Source organism: Giraffa tippelskirchi, chromosome 6 (genome assembly GCF_054371585.1).
Source record: "Giraffa tippelskirchi isolate mGirTip1 chromosome 6, T2T-mGirTip1v1.2.pri, whole genome shotgun sequence".
NCBI lineage: Eukaryota > Metazoa > Chordata > Mammalia > Artiodactyla > Giraffidae > Giraffa > Giraffa tippelskirchi.
In genome coordinates, this window is record NC_137280.1 from 120,080,284 (window position 1) to 120,097,466 (window position 17,183).

The window sequence follows — 17,183 nt, forward strand, 5'->3', positions numbered from 1 at the left end:
CCTGATCTCAGCACGTGTGTTCCTGCATCACCACTGCCTTTGCCTGGTTTGTACCTGCCTCTGGACAAAGCTTCTGGGGGTTGGGGGAGGTCTTGCTCTGGCTTGATTTTCAGCACTGGACACAATGCACCTCTCCTGAGGACCTGTGGAATGGGTGGCACTTTGCTCAGATGCCATGTGTTGGAACACAGTGTCTGAGCCCGAAGCTACATTAGCGTTTCCCAGCTCTGGGAAGAGGCTGGCACCCAGTGGGTGCACTGTGAAGGTGGCAGACCTCTTTCCTATCCCTCACAGGGCTGGTTGGCACCATCTCTCTCTCCAGGTCTCAGCTGATTATGTCTCCTTCTCAAATAAAACCCTCCTAGGTCGGTTTACCTCCAGGCCCCTAAGCACTGGGGCTCCTTGGCCTGTTTACAGCCTCCACAGCCCTTGGCATAGTCAGGAACCATCTGGGTTAGCTAGTTCTTCCTTCCAGATTAGATCATGAGCTCCATGGAGCAGAGACTATTTCTGCCCCAGCCATTGCTATGTTCTGGAGGCTAGCACAGTGCTGGGCACAGAGCAGGTGCTCAGTAAGCATGTGCTATGACTGGGAAAGGGTCTTCTGTGAAACAGGAGCAAAGAGAAGAGCAGAAAGAGAGCTGGTCCACCTCTTCTTCTCTCTCAGGGACCAAAGCCCAAGTTCTGAGCAGGTAGATGGGCTCCCACAGCCCAGCCCGAGGGGCTTAGGGCAGATCACCTCCTGAGAGCAGTCATGTGGGGGCGGGGTGCAGCAGAGTCCGGATGGTGGAACGCAGCAATGCTCCACTGATGCAGCCCTGGAACTCAGCTCCTCCACATCAGACAACCGGACACAAGCGACTAGCAGTGATCGAGCATAGCGCTGAGGGCCCAAGACATCCCCCAAGGCCCCATCACACAGACCAGATGACAAGTCGGGGCCCTGGGCAGTGGTCACTCCAATGACTCAACATTGTGTGTAGGCAGAGAGGATGGCTAAGATTCAGCTAACTATAGCTCTTCTGGAAGGACTTGGTAAAATTTCAAAATATGAATTACTTTTTAATACACAGGGGTTAACATGGCCAATGCCAGAGTAAGGATTTGCCTTGAGTGACTTGGCCAGCTCTAGCATTGGACTGCCCTGATCATTCCCACCCACTTTGGGGCCACTACTGCACCCATGACAGTCAAGAGATGAGCACAGTTGGGGGGTTCAGGGTCAAGGTGCCTGGCCCCCATGAGAACAAACCTGCTGACCTGGCCCTCATGTGCGCTGCGCTCAGTTCCAGAGCCAACCAGACATAGACAAGGAAAACATACAGATTTCCTGTGCGGCACAGACAGTAGTTGCCTCAAACATGAAGGAGCAGCGGTATCCCCCCACCAACACCCTGCTATCTAACAAGAGGAAGCTTGATGGAAGAAATGAAACTGCTGCGGTACTTGACCTAATGAATGTGTTTGTGAACATCCCAATGTCATGCCTGTGCCAGGGGCCTCATAGCATTCAGGAACCAGGAAACACAGGTTGGCTGGATTTACACAACATGTCAGCTTTCCCCATTGTGCTCAAAGTCCCTTTGGATCTCACAGCAGCCTGGAGTTGGTGAAGCAGGGACTGTTGTCTCCAAATGAGGTGAAAGGAAATTGGGATCCGGAGAGGTTAAATGACTCTCTCTGGGTCACACAGCATGTAAACAGCCAAGCCAGATCTTAAAAGTCTCCTCTGGGTCCTACCTAGTGACTTCTCCCCTGGTCTCCCTGGCTGACTGCCAGCATTACATGTGGTTTTCCTGGGTGTGACACCTATGTTCTGGGCTTCTCCTCATCTGCATAGTGAGAAGAACCATGTCTATGTCATGCTACCAGGCATGTCACCTATGAGTCTCTGACAAGCACAGGGTCCAAGTTCCAAATATGTATAAAGGCCTCATAACTAGAGCCTCAATTACTTTTTATGCCTAGACACTTTTAACAGAACATAAAAACTCTAGAACCCTCATGGTTGTGAGGGGACGCCTTGGTCTTGTCTTATTGAGAGGGCTGGAGAGCAGGAAGCAACCCGGCCTTGTCTTGCTGAGTCAGTCTCTCCTATCTCTCTAGAGAGATAGCTGCCCCCACCCGCCACTTGCCCTGATGATGTATGGAGAAAAAACTGGTAAAAGCATTGCAAAAGGACGGCAGGCTGTGTCCCTTTGCAAGTACTTCCTGGTTATATGTTGGCAAATCTTTTTATGCCCTGAGGTTGGTTTCCTCATTACTAAAAATGGCGGCCGGCCGGGGTTGCGGGGTGGGGGTGAGGAGGGGTGGGCGTGAGGAGGGGTGGGCGTGAATCCCTGCCCAGCTGACCTCCCACAGTTGCTATGGAGTCACCAATCAGACCAACAACATTTCATCTGGGAAAAGGACCAAGGACCCACCTTGCCCCAGAGGGATGGCTGATTCCAAGACTGGGACAGGGGAAGGTCAGGGGGAGATGAGAATATCTCATTTTGTTGGAAAGAAAGGAAATGTACAGAGAGTGATGGAGAGGGGGAAGAAGGGCATAAAAACCAGCCTGAAGGTCAAATTTGAGACAATGTGACCAAAATAATGAGTAAACACATGACAATCCATAACATGTTAAATTCTAAAAATCCATGAACCAACATTGATAGAAAAAAAAAAAGGGAAGGGCAGAAGAAAAGTTCTTCTTAGCAGAAAAATGCCAACTAATAATGTAGGAGGAAGGACAGAAATAGAAAAACCACTACTTTATAACCACCCTAGTGATAACAGATCCTGGTAATAAGATCATCAAGGAATGCTAAAGCCATGGGTGAAAGGCTGCGATCCAGGATGTGCAAAAATGCACAGACACCACCTTAATACAATGCCCAAAGTGAAGATCACCCGTGATAGGACAAAACCCACAGCAGGTGCCTCCTGACGTGATGTCAGAGAAAGACTCAACATCGGTTATGGAACTCTTCTGCCAAAACATTTAACCTGAGGCCAACACAGATTAAAGGGCATTCTGCAAAATATCTAGCCTGTGCCCTCCAAAAACATCCACGTCATCAGAGATTTTTTTTGAAAAGCTAAGGAATTTTTTTAAATAAACCTAAAGAAATCTGACAGACAAATGCAATGTATGATCCTAAAATGGATCCTGGATCAGGAAAGAAAATAGAACAAAATCAAAAAGCACGTTATTGGGGCAATTGAGGAAATTTCAAAACAGACATTATCATAACAGGTAACAGCCAAAAATAAATGTACACATGTGCATGCACATGCACGCGCGCGCACACACACACAGAGGAGAGAGATAAAGCAAGTGGGGCAACATGTTAACAGATGATGAATCTAGGTAAAAATGTTCACTTACTGTTCTCGTAACTTTTCCACAGGTTTGAACATTTTCAAAATAAATGAACAAGGTCCTACCAATCCTTGAAAACTGTGGTGTCCACAGTGCCTCATGCACACTCACCTGTCAGGTACTCCAGGACGGCAGCCATGTACACGGGCGCCCCCACTCCGATCCTGTACTTGGGGTGGCCTTTCTTGATGTACCGCAGCATCCGGCCCACAGGGAAGATGACTCCCGCCTTGGCGGATCGGGAGGTTTTGGTGGACTTCTTCTTCCCACCCCGGCTGGACATGGCGGTGGCCCTGGAGATGGATCAGCAAGTACACTGTGGAGGCAAGAGAACACTCAGGTCAGGATTACTGGGGACATCTCCCCTTTCCCCATGCTCTCTGGGCCCTGGAAGAAACGGTCTGTGCCGGCAGATGCCACCGCCTGCAGCCACGGAGCCCTGCGAGTCCAGTTTCTGCATTCCACTCGTGTGCTTCAGCCTTGGAAAAAAGAATGGCTTAGCTTTTCACATTTTATACCGTGACATCAATTTTATCAGCCACTTTCATTTAAACGTTACTCTGACAATGACTGCTCTTAAGTGCCTCGCCTTTATGCCACATGATGTAAAAGAAAATGGGGTTTCTTGGCTGAGATCTATATGCTTGTTTAATAATTGTATTTTCATACACTGGAGACTAGGGCTGATAAATTTGCTGAACACTTGATAAAAGAAAACTATGTCACCTGCCTCTATAATGAAGACGTTAAGTCAGACACTTAGGTTCTTTGATGAGAGCAGCCTCTCCCCCTTGCAGTCCTTTATCCGTGAGAGGCAAGAACTGCTCACAGGAGTTAAGTGGGCAGCCAGGTTGGAATATGAGGCCCTCTGAGCACTTCCTGACTGCTAGTCAGGCCTGTCCTCAGAGAAGAGAGAGGAGAGTTCTCCTTTCCTTCCCCAACCCACTCACTATCCAAAATGCCACAGACCTCTTGTGGGGTCCTCTCTTCTCCACCCCGACTGTTACTGGATCCAGGTCACCACTATCTTAACCAAATGATCACACATGTCTCCTGAAAAGGTCTTCTCACCACAGGCCACACTCTAATCCACCTGCTCTCCACTGGCTGAGCTGTCTCTGTGCACACAAATCTGCATATGCCGTGGTACTGTTCTTTTCCCTGCTGCCACAATTCCCAAGATGCAATCAGAACCTTTGGCCTGTCATGCAACGTCCTAGAAATCTAGGCCTGCCACACCCATCGAGCTTTACCTGTGCTTCCTGAGGTCTAAACGCAAACACAGGGAGTACCCCCAAATGCCCTCCTCCACAGTAGTTGTGCCCTTTAGCCAGGACCTCCTTTATCCTTCACGCTTTTCTGCCTTCTGCCAACCCTCCCGAGTGCTCCATCCTCTGGGTTCCTATGTGCTTCACACCATGGCACTGACGTGCACACATACACACACTCCCCCGCCATGTCTCTCTCGTCACACTGCTAGGTCTCAAAGGACTGCCCCGACTGTATTCCTGGTGCAGTACCACACAGCAAGGTCGCAGACGTTTACGAAGAGCATCGAGTCATTCATGCATTCACTTCAGGAATCACACTCGGGATGGAGATGACAATGCACAAGGCAGATGTGGGTCTTGTTCTCCCAGAGCTGGTGGGCAAGAGAAATATTAAATAACCCTGCAGCCTTTCAAATGGGAACTGTGAAAGGCCAGTGCAGGGTGCCGCGGGAGGGGCTGTGAGAGGCCTTGGCCTGTTCCAGGGCACCAGACAAGACTTCCCTAGAAGACACAGATGCTCAGACCACTGAACCAAACAGTCAGGTCTCCCGTTTACTGGTAAACTGAGGGCAAGCTCCACAGTGTGTGGGCCCCTCCGGCTCTAACAGCCCCTATCTCTGTGACCATGGAAGTCACAGAGTTAGAGGAGTCCTTGTTCCTGACACCCGACCCTACATTCAAGATATACATGGTCCATACCTAACATCAGTATGACCCTCAAGACCATCTTGGATGGTTTGCCTGACAGAGATGGCCAAAACAGCATAAGGCAGAATTTCTGGGTACTCTGACAGGCCCATCAGAATTAAGGGGGCTCAAGGCCTGTGTGATGAGAACCCTGTATTTCACCCTGTCAAGGGAGGTACCAAGTCTTAATTGATCACTGATAGCTAAAGAGAGTCCCAGAAGGGTCTGGTTTTTCTGAAACTAATAGTTGGCTCCATTTCCCCTGTAATGAGCTCTGTTTTAAAACATTCCTAGCAAACAGGTGCCCACGCTCACTCTGGGCAGGAAATGGTATTTGTGCTTGTGTGTGCATGTGTTTGTAGGGAAAAGTTGTATCTGGGCTCCCAGCAGTCTTTGGCTTTAATACAAATATGTTTCATAGACTAACCCCAGACCTTTGGACTGAGAATTTTTAGATTTGAACGGTTCCCCTCTTCCAGCAGGAGAGGCCAGTGACCAGGGATGGTTTATGCAGCTCAGCCCTGTTCTTCCTGGTGCACAGACTCCAGCTCTGTCTCCAGGTGGACCTGCCTGGGTATGTTTGGGGCTGACTTTGTGGGAATTGGACAATGTCCTGTCCCAGATAGGAGCCACTAGCACCCAGGAACCTGACACGCCTATTGTTCAAAAGTAACGTTCCTGGGGATCCCCTCTGACTGGAGCCAAGAGTCTTTAGTCAACAAGCTGGTGACTCCCGGGTCCCTATCCCAGCGCACACCTGGCTGCCGAGCCCCAGGGCTCTGTTCTGACTGCCCGTGGCAGGGCCTGCTTTTAAGTCCCATGTGAACTCCTGTGGGTGTCTCAGCCCCAGCAGTGGCAACATCATGCATCAAGCTACCAATCAGGAGCCAGTCTGTCCCTACTTCTCTGCCCATCTCCACAGCTCCCAGTCATCAGTCAGGCTCCGTTGAACCCACTTCCATAACTTCACAAGCCTCTTCCCTTCTCTTTGCCCTCCCTGCCTTGGTTCAGCTCCCGCTCCTCGCCTGTTCTCCACAGCACTAGTTTCTCTCCATGGATGCCAGAAGATCTCTGCCACTTCGCTGGTTCTCCAGCTCCCCAAGCCAGCCACAAACAGCATCTTTTTCTTCTTCAGCACTGCTTCCCATCACCCCTGCCTGTGCTCAATGTCCAAGTTGCCTTTGACTTCCTGACCTGTGAAACCATGTCCAGAATGTTTTTATACATGCTGCTTCTCCTGCCTCAAACACCCTTTGTCCTCTTGCCAAACCTGAACTGATGCTCGTACCACCTCTCTTCTTGGTCCTGACCATGGACTGGATTGTCCACTGCTCCGTATTCCCACAGCCCATACCCTGGCACCTCTAAGTGTGCCTGCCTCCCTAGCTCGACTCAACTGGGAGCTACTCCATGCCAGGTGCTGCAGTCATCTGCAGGTCCCCAGGTTCCAAGAAAGACCTTAAACATCAGTGCTTAAACGTCAGAGCCATCTTCAGGTCTCATTCGGAAACAAGACTCCTACTCTGATAAAACAGCCCTGAGTCTTCGTTCCCTCCCCAAGACTGCCCTGAGGAAGTTCTGTTCCCTGCCCCTCCTCATGTTCTTGCTGCACTTCTAACAGTAAATCCCCAAGCTGTAGCCACAGCTATGAAAGAATTCTAACTGAGCCATGCAGCTTCATGATGTCCAATAATGTGTGGTGATTTTAAAAACATCATTTGGAAAATCACCTTGTAGCAGTGCAAACTCCAGCTAAATCCCGAGTGTGGCAGGTCCATCCTGCTCTTCAGAAGTCTAGAAGACAAGGTCGGTTACGGCCAAGCACCAGCATGGAGAGGCAGGGTGGGAAGAGTAGCTGTGACAGAAGTGGCTGCTGAGCACTGTGATTAATAACTTGAGTTTCAAAGTCAGACTAACCGGATTCAAGTCATAGCTCCACCACTGAGAGCCTATATATCCTAGGTCAGCTGCTGTAATAAATAAGCCCCTACTTCTTATTTCTCACCTGGGGAAGTCCATGACTGGTGCTTCTCTGTAGGATTCATGGGTCCAGACTCCTCCCACCCTTCAATGCACAATTTGGGGTTACCACTGGAGGTAAAGGGCCATGGAGGAAAATACCTGGGGGCTTTCAGAGGCCAGGCCTGGAAGTGGAGCACACCACTCCTGATCATGACCCACCAAATAGAACATGGTCACGTGGCCACACCTACTGCAAGAGAGGTTGGAAAATGTCCTCCAGCTCTTTCCTACAAAGAAAAGAGGAAACAGCCAGTCTCTGTAACCTGACAAACCAACTTGAGAGCTGACCCTGAAGCCAGGGTCTGAGTGACCAGTCAAAGCCTACTTTGACCCATGTCCTGCGTCGAGCCTTTTCTGAGAGGTGGACAGTCCTTTGTCATGGAGAAAGTGGCTTCCCATGCATTCAGCTTCTCGTCGGGGCAATGACCTTGTTCACAGGAGAAACAGCAACAGTACCCTGTCAAACTGACAAAACTGTGCCCTTCCTTCCTGGATTCATCAGCCAGGAGGGCACCCCATTCAGCAAGCCAGAAGCCCTCAGCCCTGCAGAGGGTCCCACATGCTTTGAAGACAGTTATAGGTCTTCAGGCAACCCTGGCATCTGTTCATTACTGAACATTAGCTTGACTGTTATCAGGTCAGGAAATGAAGATTTCGTGGTTGATCCTGAAGGGATCTCTGTGGTCTTTATCTCTGCAACTCCTCCAACTATAAATCAATCACAACAGACATGAACTTTGTTTGCAGAAACCCAAAGTTCACGCAGACACAGGGGCGGAGGGGGCTCTACAGAGAAAAGCCAGGCTTAGTGAGAAGCAGGTCTTTTGACAACAAGCCCCCCAACGATCAAGATGTGACTGCGACAACGTGATCTGTCCTCAAAGCACAGAACAAATGAGACGCCTGGCTGTGAGGATCCCGTGAATAAGACAGACACGGAAACACAGAGGCAAGGAGGCAACAGAGGCAAGGAGGGCAAAGGGAAGGGGCAACAGAGGCAAGAAGGGCAAAGGGAAGGGGCAACAGAGGCAAGGAGGGCAAAGGGTCATCCTACTACACTGTTGTTCTCCTCGCCAACAAGGCACCATAACTGGCTCCTCCGTGTGCTGCAAACCACCTTCATCCCCACTTCCACCCTTTGGGACATGCCGCTCACTTGGTGTGTAACACTCTCTCCTGCCCTCAGTCTGGGTCGATTCTGCCTAGTGGATCCAACATTTCTCTGATGATGGAGATTTATCAAGGAGCTCCCTCCTCTGCCTCTCTGCAGTGGCTGAGCCACGTGGCCCCCAGTTCTAGTCTAGTGCGGAGCAGCCCCATGCCCAGACTCTGGCTTTGTACACAAGACCCAACAACCTCTTGCCCATCTTTCCTATTACCAGCAAATGAGGGCTCCACCAGGCTGAATCACTCTGTTTCCTCAGTAGACATTCCTGCAGCGGCCCCTGAGTCCAGTGAGAAATCAGCCACCATTGAAATATGTGCAATTGTTTTTCTCAGTCTTATATAAAGGGCTCAAGCCCTTCCCTAACTGTCACTCTGGATCCAAGGTATACAAATATTCTAAAGCCACCCACCCCACTCCTAGCACTTGTTACACTGTATCACCACTGCCTATGTTCTTGTCTGTCTTGATGGGATGGACCAGGCCACTCTGCTCACTGACTGTAGCTCTTAGAATCTACCACCCTGCCTGGTTCCTGAGAGGCCCTCAAGTGCTGGCTGGGTGGTAATTGATAAGTTACAGTGGCTGGGGGTTCTCTTGACAAAAATGAGGGCAGCATTTTCAAGGACCACAGGACTCAGATGTGGCAAGTGAGACACCAATCCGGGAGCTTCTCTGGGACCATTCATGTGGGAGCCCAGATCCACAAAATTCAGGAAGCTTGTGGGGCTACCTTGGGGATTTCCAAGAAGGGACCACCACCATTTCCCTGATGGCTGAGCATGCAAAGGCCTTCTATGACCATCCTGACTCCAGCAACCCCCCTTCTTGCCGTTAAGACAGGCACAGTAATACAGACCAGAGGAAAAGACTTACCTTCCTCATACCTGTAAGACGCTGACCTCTGTTAAAGCTGCCGCCTAGAAAACTCTTAAATAATCAGGGCACTCAAGAAACCATTGGAATGGTCAATGGTAAAATCTTTTATTATCTAAGCAATGAATGTGTGCATATCGATCTTAAGCAAAATGTTGATTAGAACTGCTGCGGGGCTGCTGGTCAGACAGCTCTATCTCTGGCCCCCAAGGATGGAAGAATCTGAGCTATTAGCGCTCAGGTCACTGTTACAGAGGAAGGACTGCCCCGTCCATTCCCTGCCACTGGATAAGTGCCCACACGTCCACATGCATTTGTCACCTTCCCATCAACTCCAATCATGAACACAAACCTGAGACACTTAATTCTGAGGCGCAGGACACTAATCCTGTTTACAGCATTCTCTTCCGTTTACTCCCATCATACCAAATGATTAACGGTGACACTGCTGTCATGTCCCCAGAGGCATGTGGATATACTACACAACTATCACTCGCAGAGCTGGGGTTCACAAGATGCACTCTGATTGGCTCAGAACAGAGACTTGCCCTGTTACTTTGGCCAATCAGGAAAAACATCTCTCTCCATTCACAAAACACTATACCATAAAATGAAAGAGATGATTAAAGAACTTATGGTCCATCCTCAGTGAACCAAGAGATTGCAAACGAAGAAGAAAAGGACAAATTGAGATAATAAATAAACCGTAAACCAAACACTTTGTTCCAGCAGATTTTACTCTTCTCATGTGTCAGGATTTTAGTGGTGGGAAAAACAAAAGCCAAAATGAAGAGTGTTATTTACTACAAGCAGGAACAGTTAGCAGGAAGGCAGTCTGGGATTAAAATGTTAACCTCTGCAAATCCACTCTGTGGTATGCATCCTCAGCAACACTAAAGGAATCAGCACTACATGTCAATAGTTAGTATGGCACTGCCTGCCTCCTTCGCAAGGAAATTTTCCTTCAAACCTCCTCTCCCTGTTAAAGGCTGTGCCAACTAGGAGACGGCCACCCCAGTGGAAGGCCTTCAGAGGAAAATGTGAGCTTCAGTAGGACAAGACCCTGGTCAGGCTTAGTATCTAGAAGTTAGTCAATGTTTGTTGAACAGATGAAGCATTTCCAATAAAAGACATCTTCCTCCTATCCAGAGCCTTCGCAGGCTTATTACTGCTCTTAGGAAGAAGTTTAAATCCCTCAGTGTGTTCCTGATCAGGATCCCCCCCCTGTGATTTGGTCTGTTTTGCCCTCTGGCTTCACTAGTTTCCCTCTAGAATCAAGACATCCTGAGCCTCTGGCAGTTCCCCATATGACCTCTATTCTCATTGTTCTCAGACTTTGCACATGTGGGGCAGGTCTCAAATACTTGTCCCCACCTGCCCTCCTTTGCCCAGCCAACTCTTACTTGGTCTTTCTGTGCCTAGTAAGGGCTTGCTCCTGGCTAGGTTACTGTCCTGGGAGCTGCTATGAGAGCTACTGTGGCTTCCTGCACTGACCTTGCAATGGCCACTTGCATGCCTTCTGCTCCTCATGTCAGCTTCCCAAGGGTAAGAACTCGACATTTTTTTTTTTTAACTACATACCAGTTTACTAACAAAAGGATATAACTTGGGAACAGTCAGATGGAAGAGAGACATACACAGGGTGGTCCAGGGAAGGGCATGGAGTTTCCACGCCCTCTCCAAGTGCGCCACTCCCTCTAAATCTCCACTCGTCCATCAACCTGGATGGCTGTGAACCTTGTCCTTTGGGGGTTTTACAGAGATTCCATTACATAGGAGTCATGACTGACCAAATTACTGGCCACTGGTAATTGTTCCCAGCCCCCTCCCCTCCTAGGAGGTAGGGGACACGGCAAAACTGGACATTTTCTTGATCCGGTTCTGTCCCTAGTGCCTGACCCCCAAGAAACTTGATTCCCAAGAAATATTTCCTGAAGACTGCAAGACACTGATCTGGCAGGCTTGATCCAAGCTAACAAGCTATACAATTCTCTGGAATGAAGAGCTAACCACTTGGACTCACTCATAAGAGCTGAGGTGGGGCCCAACGTATTTCTAAACCTGCAGAACTCGGGAAGGACCCATAAGACAGATATGGGCCCCACTGACCTCTGCTCTTTCCCAGCCCATGTGCCAAGAACAGGGTTCTGAAAAAGCTGACACAAATCCAAGGACACAATCCAAAGAGAACTAGAAGCTGCTGCCATTCTGATGAATACCACATATAGATTCTTGTTGAGTTTTGTCAAGTTGGGCTTTTGTCAGTTTGGGCTTTTATTTAAGCAAACCTCCTTTAAATGGCTTAGGGTACCATTAACTTTGAAGATATTAGAGCTGGGTCCCAAAATTCATCTATGTGTCCAAGCCTGTCTTGGAAATAAGAGATGAGAGGGTCTTCCAGAGATCTGACATCTGGAGGACCAGAAAAAATGGCAGACTGAGATGTACCACTCTCTGACCCTGGCCCACTGGGTATAGACCAAGGCAGTGACTTAACAGTTGTATGAAGTACAGAATGTCATGTGTGATGGTCTAGACAACTCAAAGTTTAATAAAACATAAGCCATCCCATCCTCATTCTAAAGGCCCTGCCTCAAACAATTTTCACTTATTTAACCCCCTCCCTCCTTATAAATACCTTTATCTAAGGATGAGTATTAACAATGGTAGGAGATCAAAACAGTAACAAAGTGGAGAGATTTCCTACTCTCCTCCTAAAAATAGAGTAAATAAGATTTTAAAGTCTTGAGGATTTAAAAAAAAGAGGAAGAAAGAAAAATAGGTTGAAAAATACATCTCTCCTCATTGGCGAGGCTCTTGTGCAAGACTGAGATGCCATTGCCCAGCTTTGGTTAGTAGCCTACATGGGTATTAATTCCAGGTGCAGCAAAGAAGTGTCCATTTCAGAGCTAATAACTCCTCTGAAGGCAGACTAGTAATCTAAAGGTGGCCTGCAGTAGGTGGATTCCATCTAATTCACAAATAGTCTCCCACTCATTCAAATTTAAAACTGTTCAAAATTTCCTGAGTCCTTGGAGGAGGAAATCTTGGAACAAAGCACTTTCCCCCTCTTTAATGATGAAACCTCAAACCACAAAGGTAGAAGAAAGAGAGAAGCTAGCAGGAGCGCCCCTCTAATTGTCTATTCTTAAACGTTGTTTATTGGATCATTAAAATCTTACAAGGACTTCGTGGCAACTGTAATTGTTGAATTTAAGGCTTGTCTCAGCTGTGTGTCTCTTATTTCCACACTCAGGAGAGTATCTTTCCCTAACATCTTGTCCAAAACAACGTTCCAAGCAATCTACTGACAAGATCCTTCGTGAGTAATCTGTGGTCTCTGCAGTACTGCAGGTGGGACGCGCCATCCCGCACACCTGTTGTCAGGTGACATGACCAGCAGCATCCTGCGCACTCACCTCCTCTTTCCACCCCACCCCCCAGCTTGAGACTTCCCTCCTGGCCTTCTCCACTCGAACAGCCTACAGCCTTCTGGAGTTACCTTGGGGAAAAAAAAAAACCCTCCCAACCACAAAGCAAACAAAAGGCTGATCAGAAAACGAGAGGGCAGCGGGGGTTCCCGTGGCCCCTCTCCAGCCAGTCCCTGGACAAACCCCTCCACGCCCCGCCTTGATTCCAGTCTTGCAACTATCCCCCAAACCCCCATCCCACTCTCCCAGCACACCAGCCAGACGCCTACACCACCGCCACCTGGGGCTCGAGCCCCACTTATTGTGCCCGGGGCCGGCAACTCGCGAGCGGGCGGGCGCCTCACCAAGTACAACTCCGCGCACAACAGCTCCCGGGCGCCCAGGCCCAGGCCGACCGGCTCCCGCCGCGACGCCTCCCCCGGCCTCGAGTCCAGCCCGCCCGCTGCAGGAAGAGTCGCCGGGGCACGGACCGAGGCTGTCTCTTGCTCACAAAAGCGCCCAGGCGCGGGCAGAAGGACGCGGTTCTAAGACAAGTTGGCTTCCGGGTTTGCTTTTTGAACAAAACCAAAGAGGATCCCGCGCGGCCCGGGCAGGGCCTGGGAGGGCGCCGTGCGCGCTCGAGGCCCCGGCGTGGGCCGCGTTGAGCCCAGCAGCCCGAGTCGGCCGTGCGCCGCCAGATGCCCGCCAGGCCCGGCCGCTCCCATGCACCCTCGGCCGGAAGAGCGCGGCGGCCGGACCCGGGCGGCGGGGACGCGGCGCGCGGCGAGGGGGCCCGCGCGGCACTTACGGGGCGGCTCGGCGGCGGCAGCAGCAGCAAGGTGTCCGGCCTGTTCCCTCTCGGCCGCTCGCGCCTTTTCTCTCCGCGCTCCTCGCTGGCCCGCCCGCCCGCCTCCTCGCTTCCCGCCCGCGCGCCCCGCGCTCGCCCCCTCCGCCCCACTCCGCTGCCGAGTGAACTGGAACCAGTCGCCGCGGCCCCGGGATTCCCACAATGCACAGCGCGCCGCTCGTCACATCCCATCCCGTCCCCGCGCGTCCGGCCACCCCTCCCGCGCCACCTGGGCGCCCCAGCCTTGACCCCAAGTCCGTAGCCGCGCGCGCGGGGGCCCTCTGTGCTGTACCTCCTGGACGTCGGTTGGTTAGTTCCCCGGCCGCACGGCGGCCCCAGCTCTGGTCCTCTGTCACCTGGCCCAGACGGCGCACGCAGGGTCCCGCTCGAGCCGGGGACTCGCCCTGAGCTAAGTCCTGGGGAAGGCTCGGGGCACCGGGCAGAGGCGCTTCTTCGGCGCGCGTCCCAGCCTGTGCGTCTCGAGGAACGCTTATTGAGCGCCTGCTGGGAGGGGCTGGGAGGGCGGCTTTCCCTGCGGATCTCTAGAAGCCTTCTCATTGACGCAGGGAGGGAGGCAAAATTGCTGTTATCAGCAAGCATTTTTCCCTCCCCAACCAATGCAAACCTCCCTCGCACCTCAGAGCCTCCCGCTGTCTTTGGACACAAGCCCTTATCAAACCTGGTCTTCCCCACGACCAACTGCTGCGCATCCGGCTCCCCTGGAGTTCTTCGCAGTGACCCCTAGAAGTCTGGATCTGCTTTGTTGCATGGAAGCCGTTTACTTCGATTCCGTAAATGTTCCCTCTTGGACCCAAATTGAGATTTACTAAACAGTGATTCTCTATCATCACACACATTTTTGTCTGTTTGCTTTTTATTTTCCCTTTCCCTTTATGTTTAAAAATTAATTTAGTTTTGATTGAGACAAGCAGAAAGAGGGGCCTGCTGCAAAACCCAACTTGTATTTCTAAATTGGTTTTTGGCCTTAAGACTTTAGTGACCCATCCCAAGTACTAACATAAGAGCCCTCCGAGCGGCTCCTCCTCCTCTCCCCTCCATCCACCAAAGTGTGTGTGTCTGGGGGGAGGCATTAGCACCCAGCTGAAACAAATTTAGATAACAATACAGACCCTGCAGAGTTGTTCTGAGGCTGCTGAGTTGGTGGTGGAAGATTATGAGTCATTAATGACCACTCCCTGCTCTCAGGTTGCCCCTGCAGCAGCAGTAGTAACCTCCTCCTTTCACCACGATGCTTTACACTGTACTTCAAAAGTCTGCAAAGCAATGTCCAATACATGCCATTCATACATTCATTAATTCAGTTAACTACTGTGGTCATACTTTGTGCCATGCACCAATTTGGGTGATGAAGATGAAGCAGTGAATACAACAGGCAAAAATCCCTGAACTCCAGGAGTTTGCAGTCTAGCTGGGAAAGAAAGATTATAGGCAAAAGAGATGCTGTGTCAGATGGTGTAAATGCAATACAGAAAAATAAAGCTGTAACTGGGAAGAACCTTTTGTATTCTATTACAAGTTAATCACTAAAGGAGTGTTGCCTATAAGCTTAAATTATAACAAAATGGCCCATTTCTGGTAACTCTAAGGTTTAACTCACGGGAATATTCTGACCAGGCCCACCTGTGAATGGCTTCTTGAGGAAATTAACACGTCCGCTTTCCAGGCTGACTAGAACCGGTAAATGTTTGACTTTATTCCCTCCCCTTTTAGTATAAAGTGAAAGTGAAGCCGCTCAGTCGTGTTCGACTCTTTGGGACCCCATGGACTGTAGCCCACCAGGCTCCTCCATCCATGGAATTTTCTAGGCAAGAGTACTGGAGTGGGTTGCCATTTCCTTCTCCAGGGGATCTTCCTGACCTGGGGATCAAACCCAGGTCTCCCACACTGCGGGCAGACACTTTACCATCTGAGCCACCAGGGAATCCCTTTAGTATAAAAGAAGCCTGAATTCTAACTCAGGCAAGATGGTTCTTTGGAGGCAAGAGTCCCCCACCTTCTTGGTTTTCTGGCTTTCCAAATAAACTCGCCATTCCTTCTCCCAACAGCTCATCTCTCGATTTACTGGCCTGTCATGTAGCAAGCAATATGAGCTTGGGCTCAATGACAAAGCAAGGAAGAGGGATAGGGGTATAAGTTGGGATGAGGCTTCAAATTTTAGAAAAGGCCTCATTGATAAGGAGGCATTTAAGGAATTGAGTGAAACTGAAATTCGCTCAGTTGTGTCTGACTCTTTGCAACCCCATAGACTATACAGTCCATGGAATTCTCCAGGCTGGAATATTGGATGGAGCGGGTAGCCTTTGCCTTCTCCAGGGGATCTTCCTAACCCAGGGATAGAACCCAAGTCTCCTGCAGTGAGGACAGATTCTTTTACCAGCTGAGCCACAAGGGAATCCCAAGAATACTGGAGTGGGTAGCCTATCCCTTCTCCAGCGGATCTTCCCAACCCAGGAATTGAACTGGGGTCTCCTGCATTGCAAGCGAATTCTTTACCAACTGAGCTATGAGGGAAGCCCAAGGAATTGAGAGAGCAAGCCAAGTGGATATCTGGGGGCTGGGGGGATGGATATTCTAAGCACAGGAACAGCAAATGAGGCAGACAGAAGCATCTCTGAAATCATCAAAGTACGGTGAATGTGTTCACAAGAAAAGATAATGTGTAACATGATAGAGGTGTTAACTCTATGTAATCATATGGCAGTATATAAGTGTAACAAATCAACAGGTTGTACACGTTAAACTCACACAATATTATATGTCAATAATATCTCAACTTTTAAAAAGGGAATAGTAAGTGTGAAGTTGTTGAGGAATGAGTGAAAGGAGAATTATAGGAGATGAAACTGCAGAAATGATGATTCTTCGGGTCTAAAAACAAAGCATTAAGGATGTGTGAGGATTCCCCCACGGAAGCTGCAGAGAAGTCTCAGAAGAGGGACAGAGACCACCACCACCCACCTTTGTTCTGTGCTTCCCTTCTCCTTGGGGAGGTCCCTCGGTTCTGCAGAGCCAGCTACCAGGTAAGGCGTCTGTAGGCCACAGCTAGTCAGGAGGATGCCAGACTTCAGTAAGTCATTCAACAAACACTTGCTGAACGCCTGCTGTGGACCAGTCTCCTTCCAGGAGAAAAACCCTCTAGGTGCACTGCCACGCTGCCTAGGTTCTGGTCTGAAATATAAGCAGTACAGTACTCCTGGAAACCTTAACAGGAGAGAACAACAGGGCCGGAGGAAAGGCCAGGCATGTGTGTGTGGAGAGGGGGAGACACCTACAGCCTGCTGGTGCCCTAGTCGTGTACAGACCTGAGGCTTCCTCTTCCCCAGGTCCTTAAGTGATGGTGAAGGCCAAACACAGAGCAAGATTGTCTTAGAGATCTGCAACCCTAGCGGACCAAGAAGTAATTTGCTCACCTTGACCCCAGCTTTGGTCTCTAAGTTGATTTCCCACCTGGAAGTGGGTCAAGCCTACAAGACTGGTTTTTCTTTCCATCCTACTGCACACTCACCATGTGTCAAAT

General features: G+C 50.0%; 1 protein-coding gene across 26 annotated transcripts in view; it reads right to left on the reverse strand.

The window, feature by feature from the left end:
• Positions 1–14,121, reverse strand: part of MACROH2A1 (macroH2A.1 histone) — an 84,244-nt gene extending 70,123 nt beyond the window's left edge. For 19 of the 26 annotated variants that reach the window (XR_014057272.1, XR_014057270.1, XR_014057271.1 and 16 more), the window contains exons 1-2: positions 13,607–13,804; positions 3,479–3,683 (exon numbers count right to left, since the gene is read on the reverse strand). Coding sequence is in view for 21 of the 26 variants with exons in the window: in XM_081502970.1 (XP_081359096.1) it covers positions 3,479–3,650 (172 nt within the window). In the remaining 5 variants the exon portion in view is untranslated. Of the gene's footprint in view, positions 1–3,478; positions 3,684–13,606; positions 13,805–13,937 lie in introns of those variants that run through there. The other 7 variants (XR_014057274.1, XM_081502960.1, XM_081502966.1 and 4 more) reach the window with 1 other exon arrangement.
• Between the last annotated feature and the right edge of the window lie 3,062 nt (positions 14,122–17,183).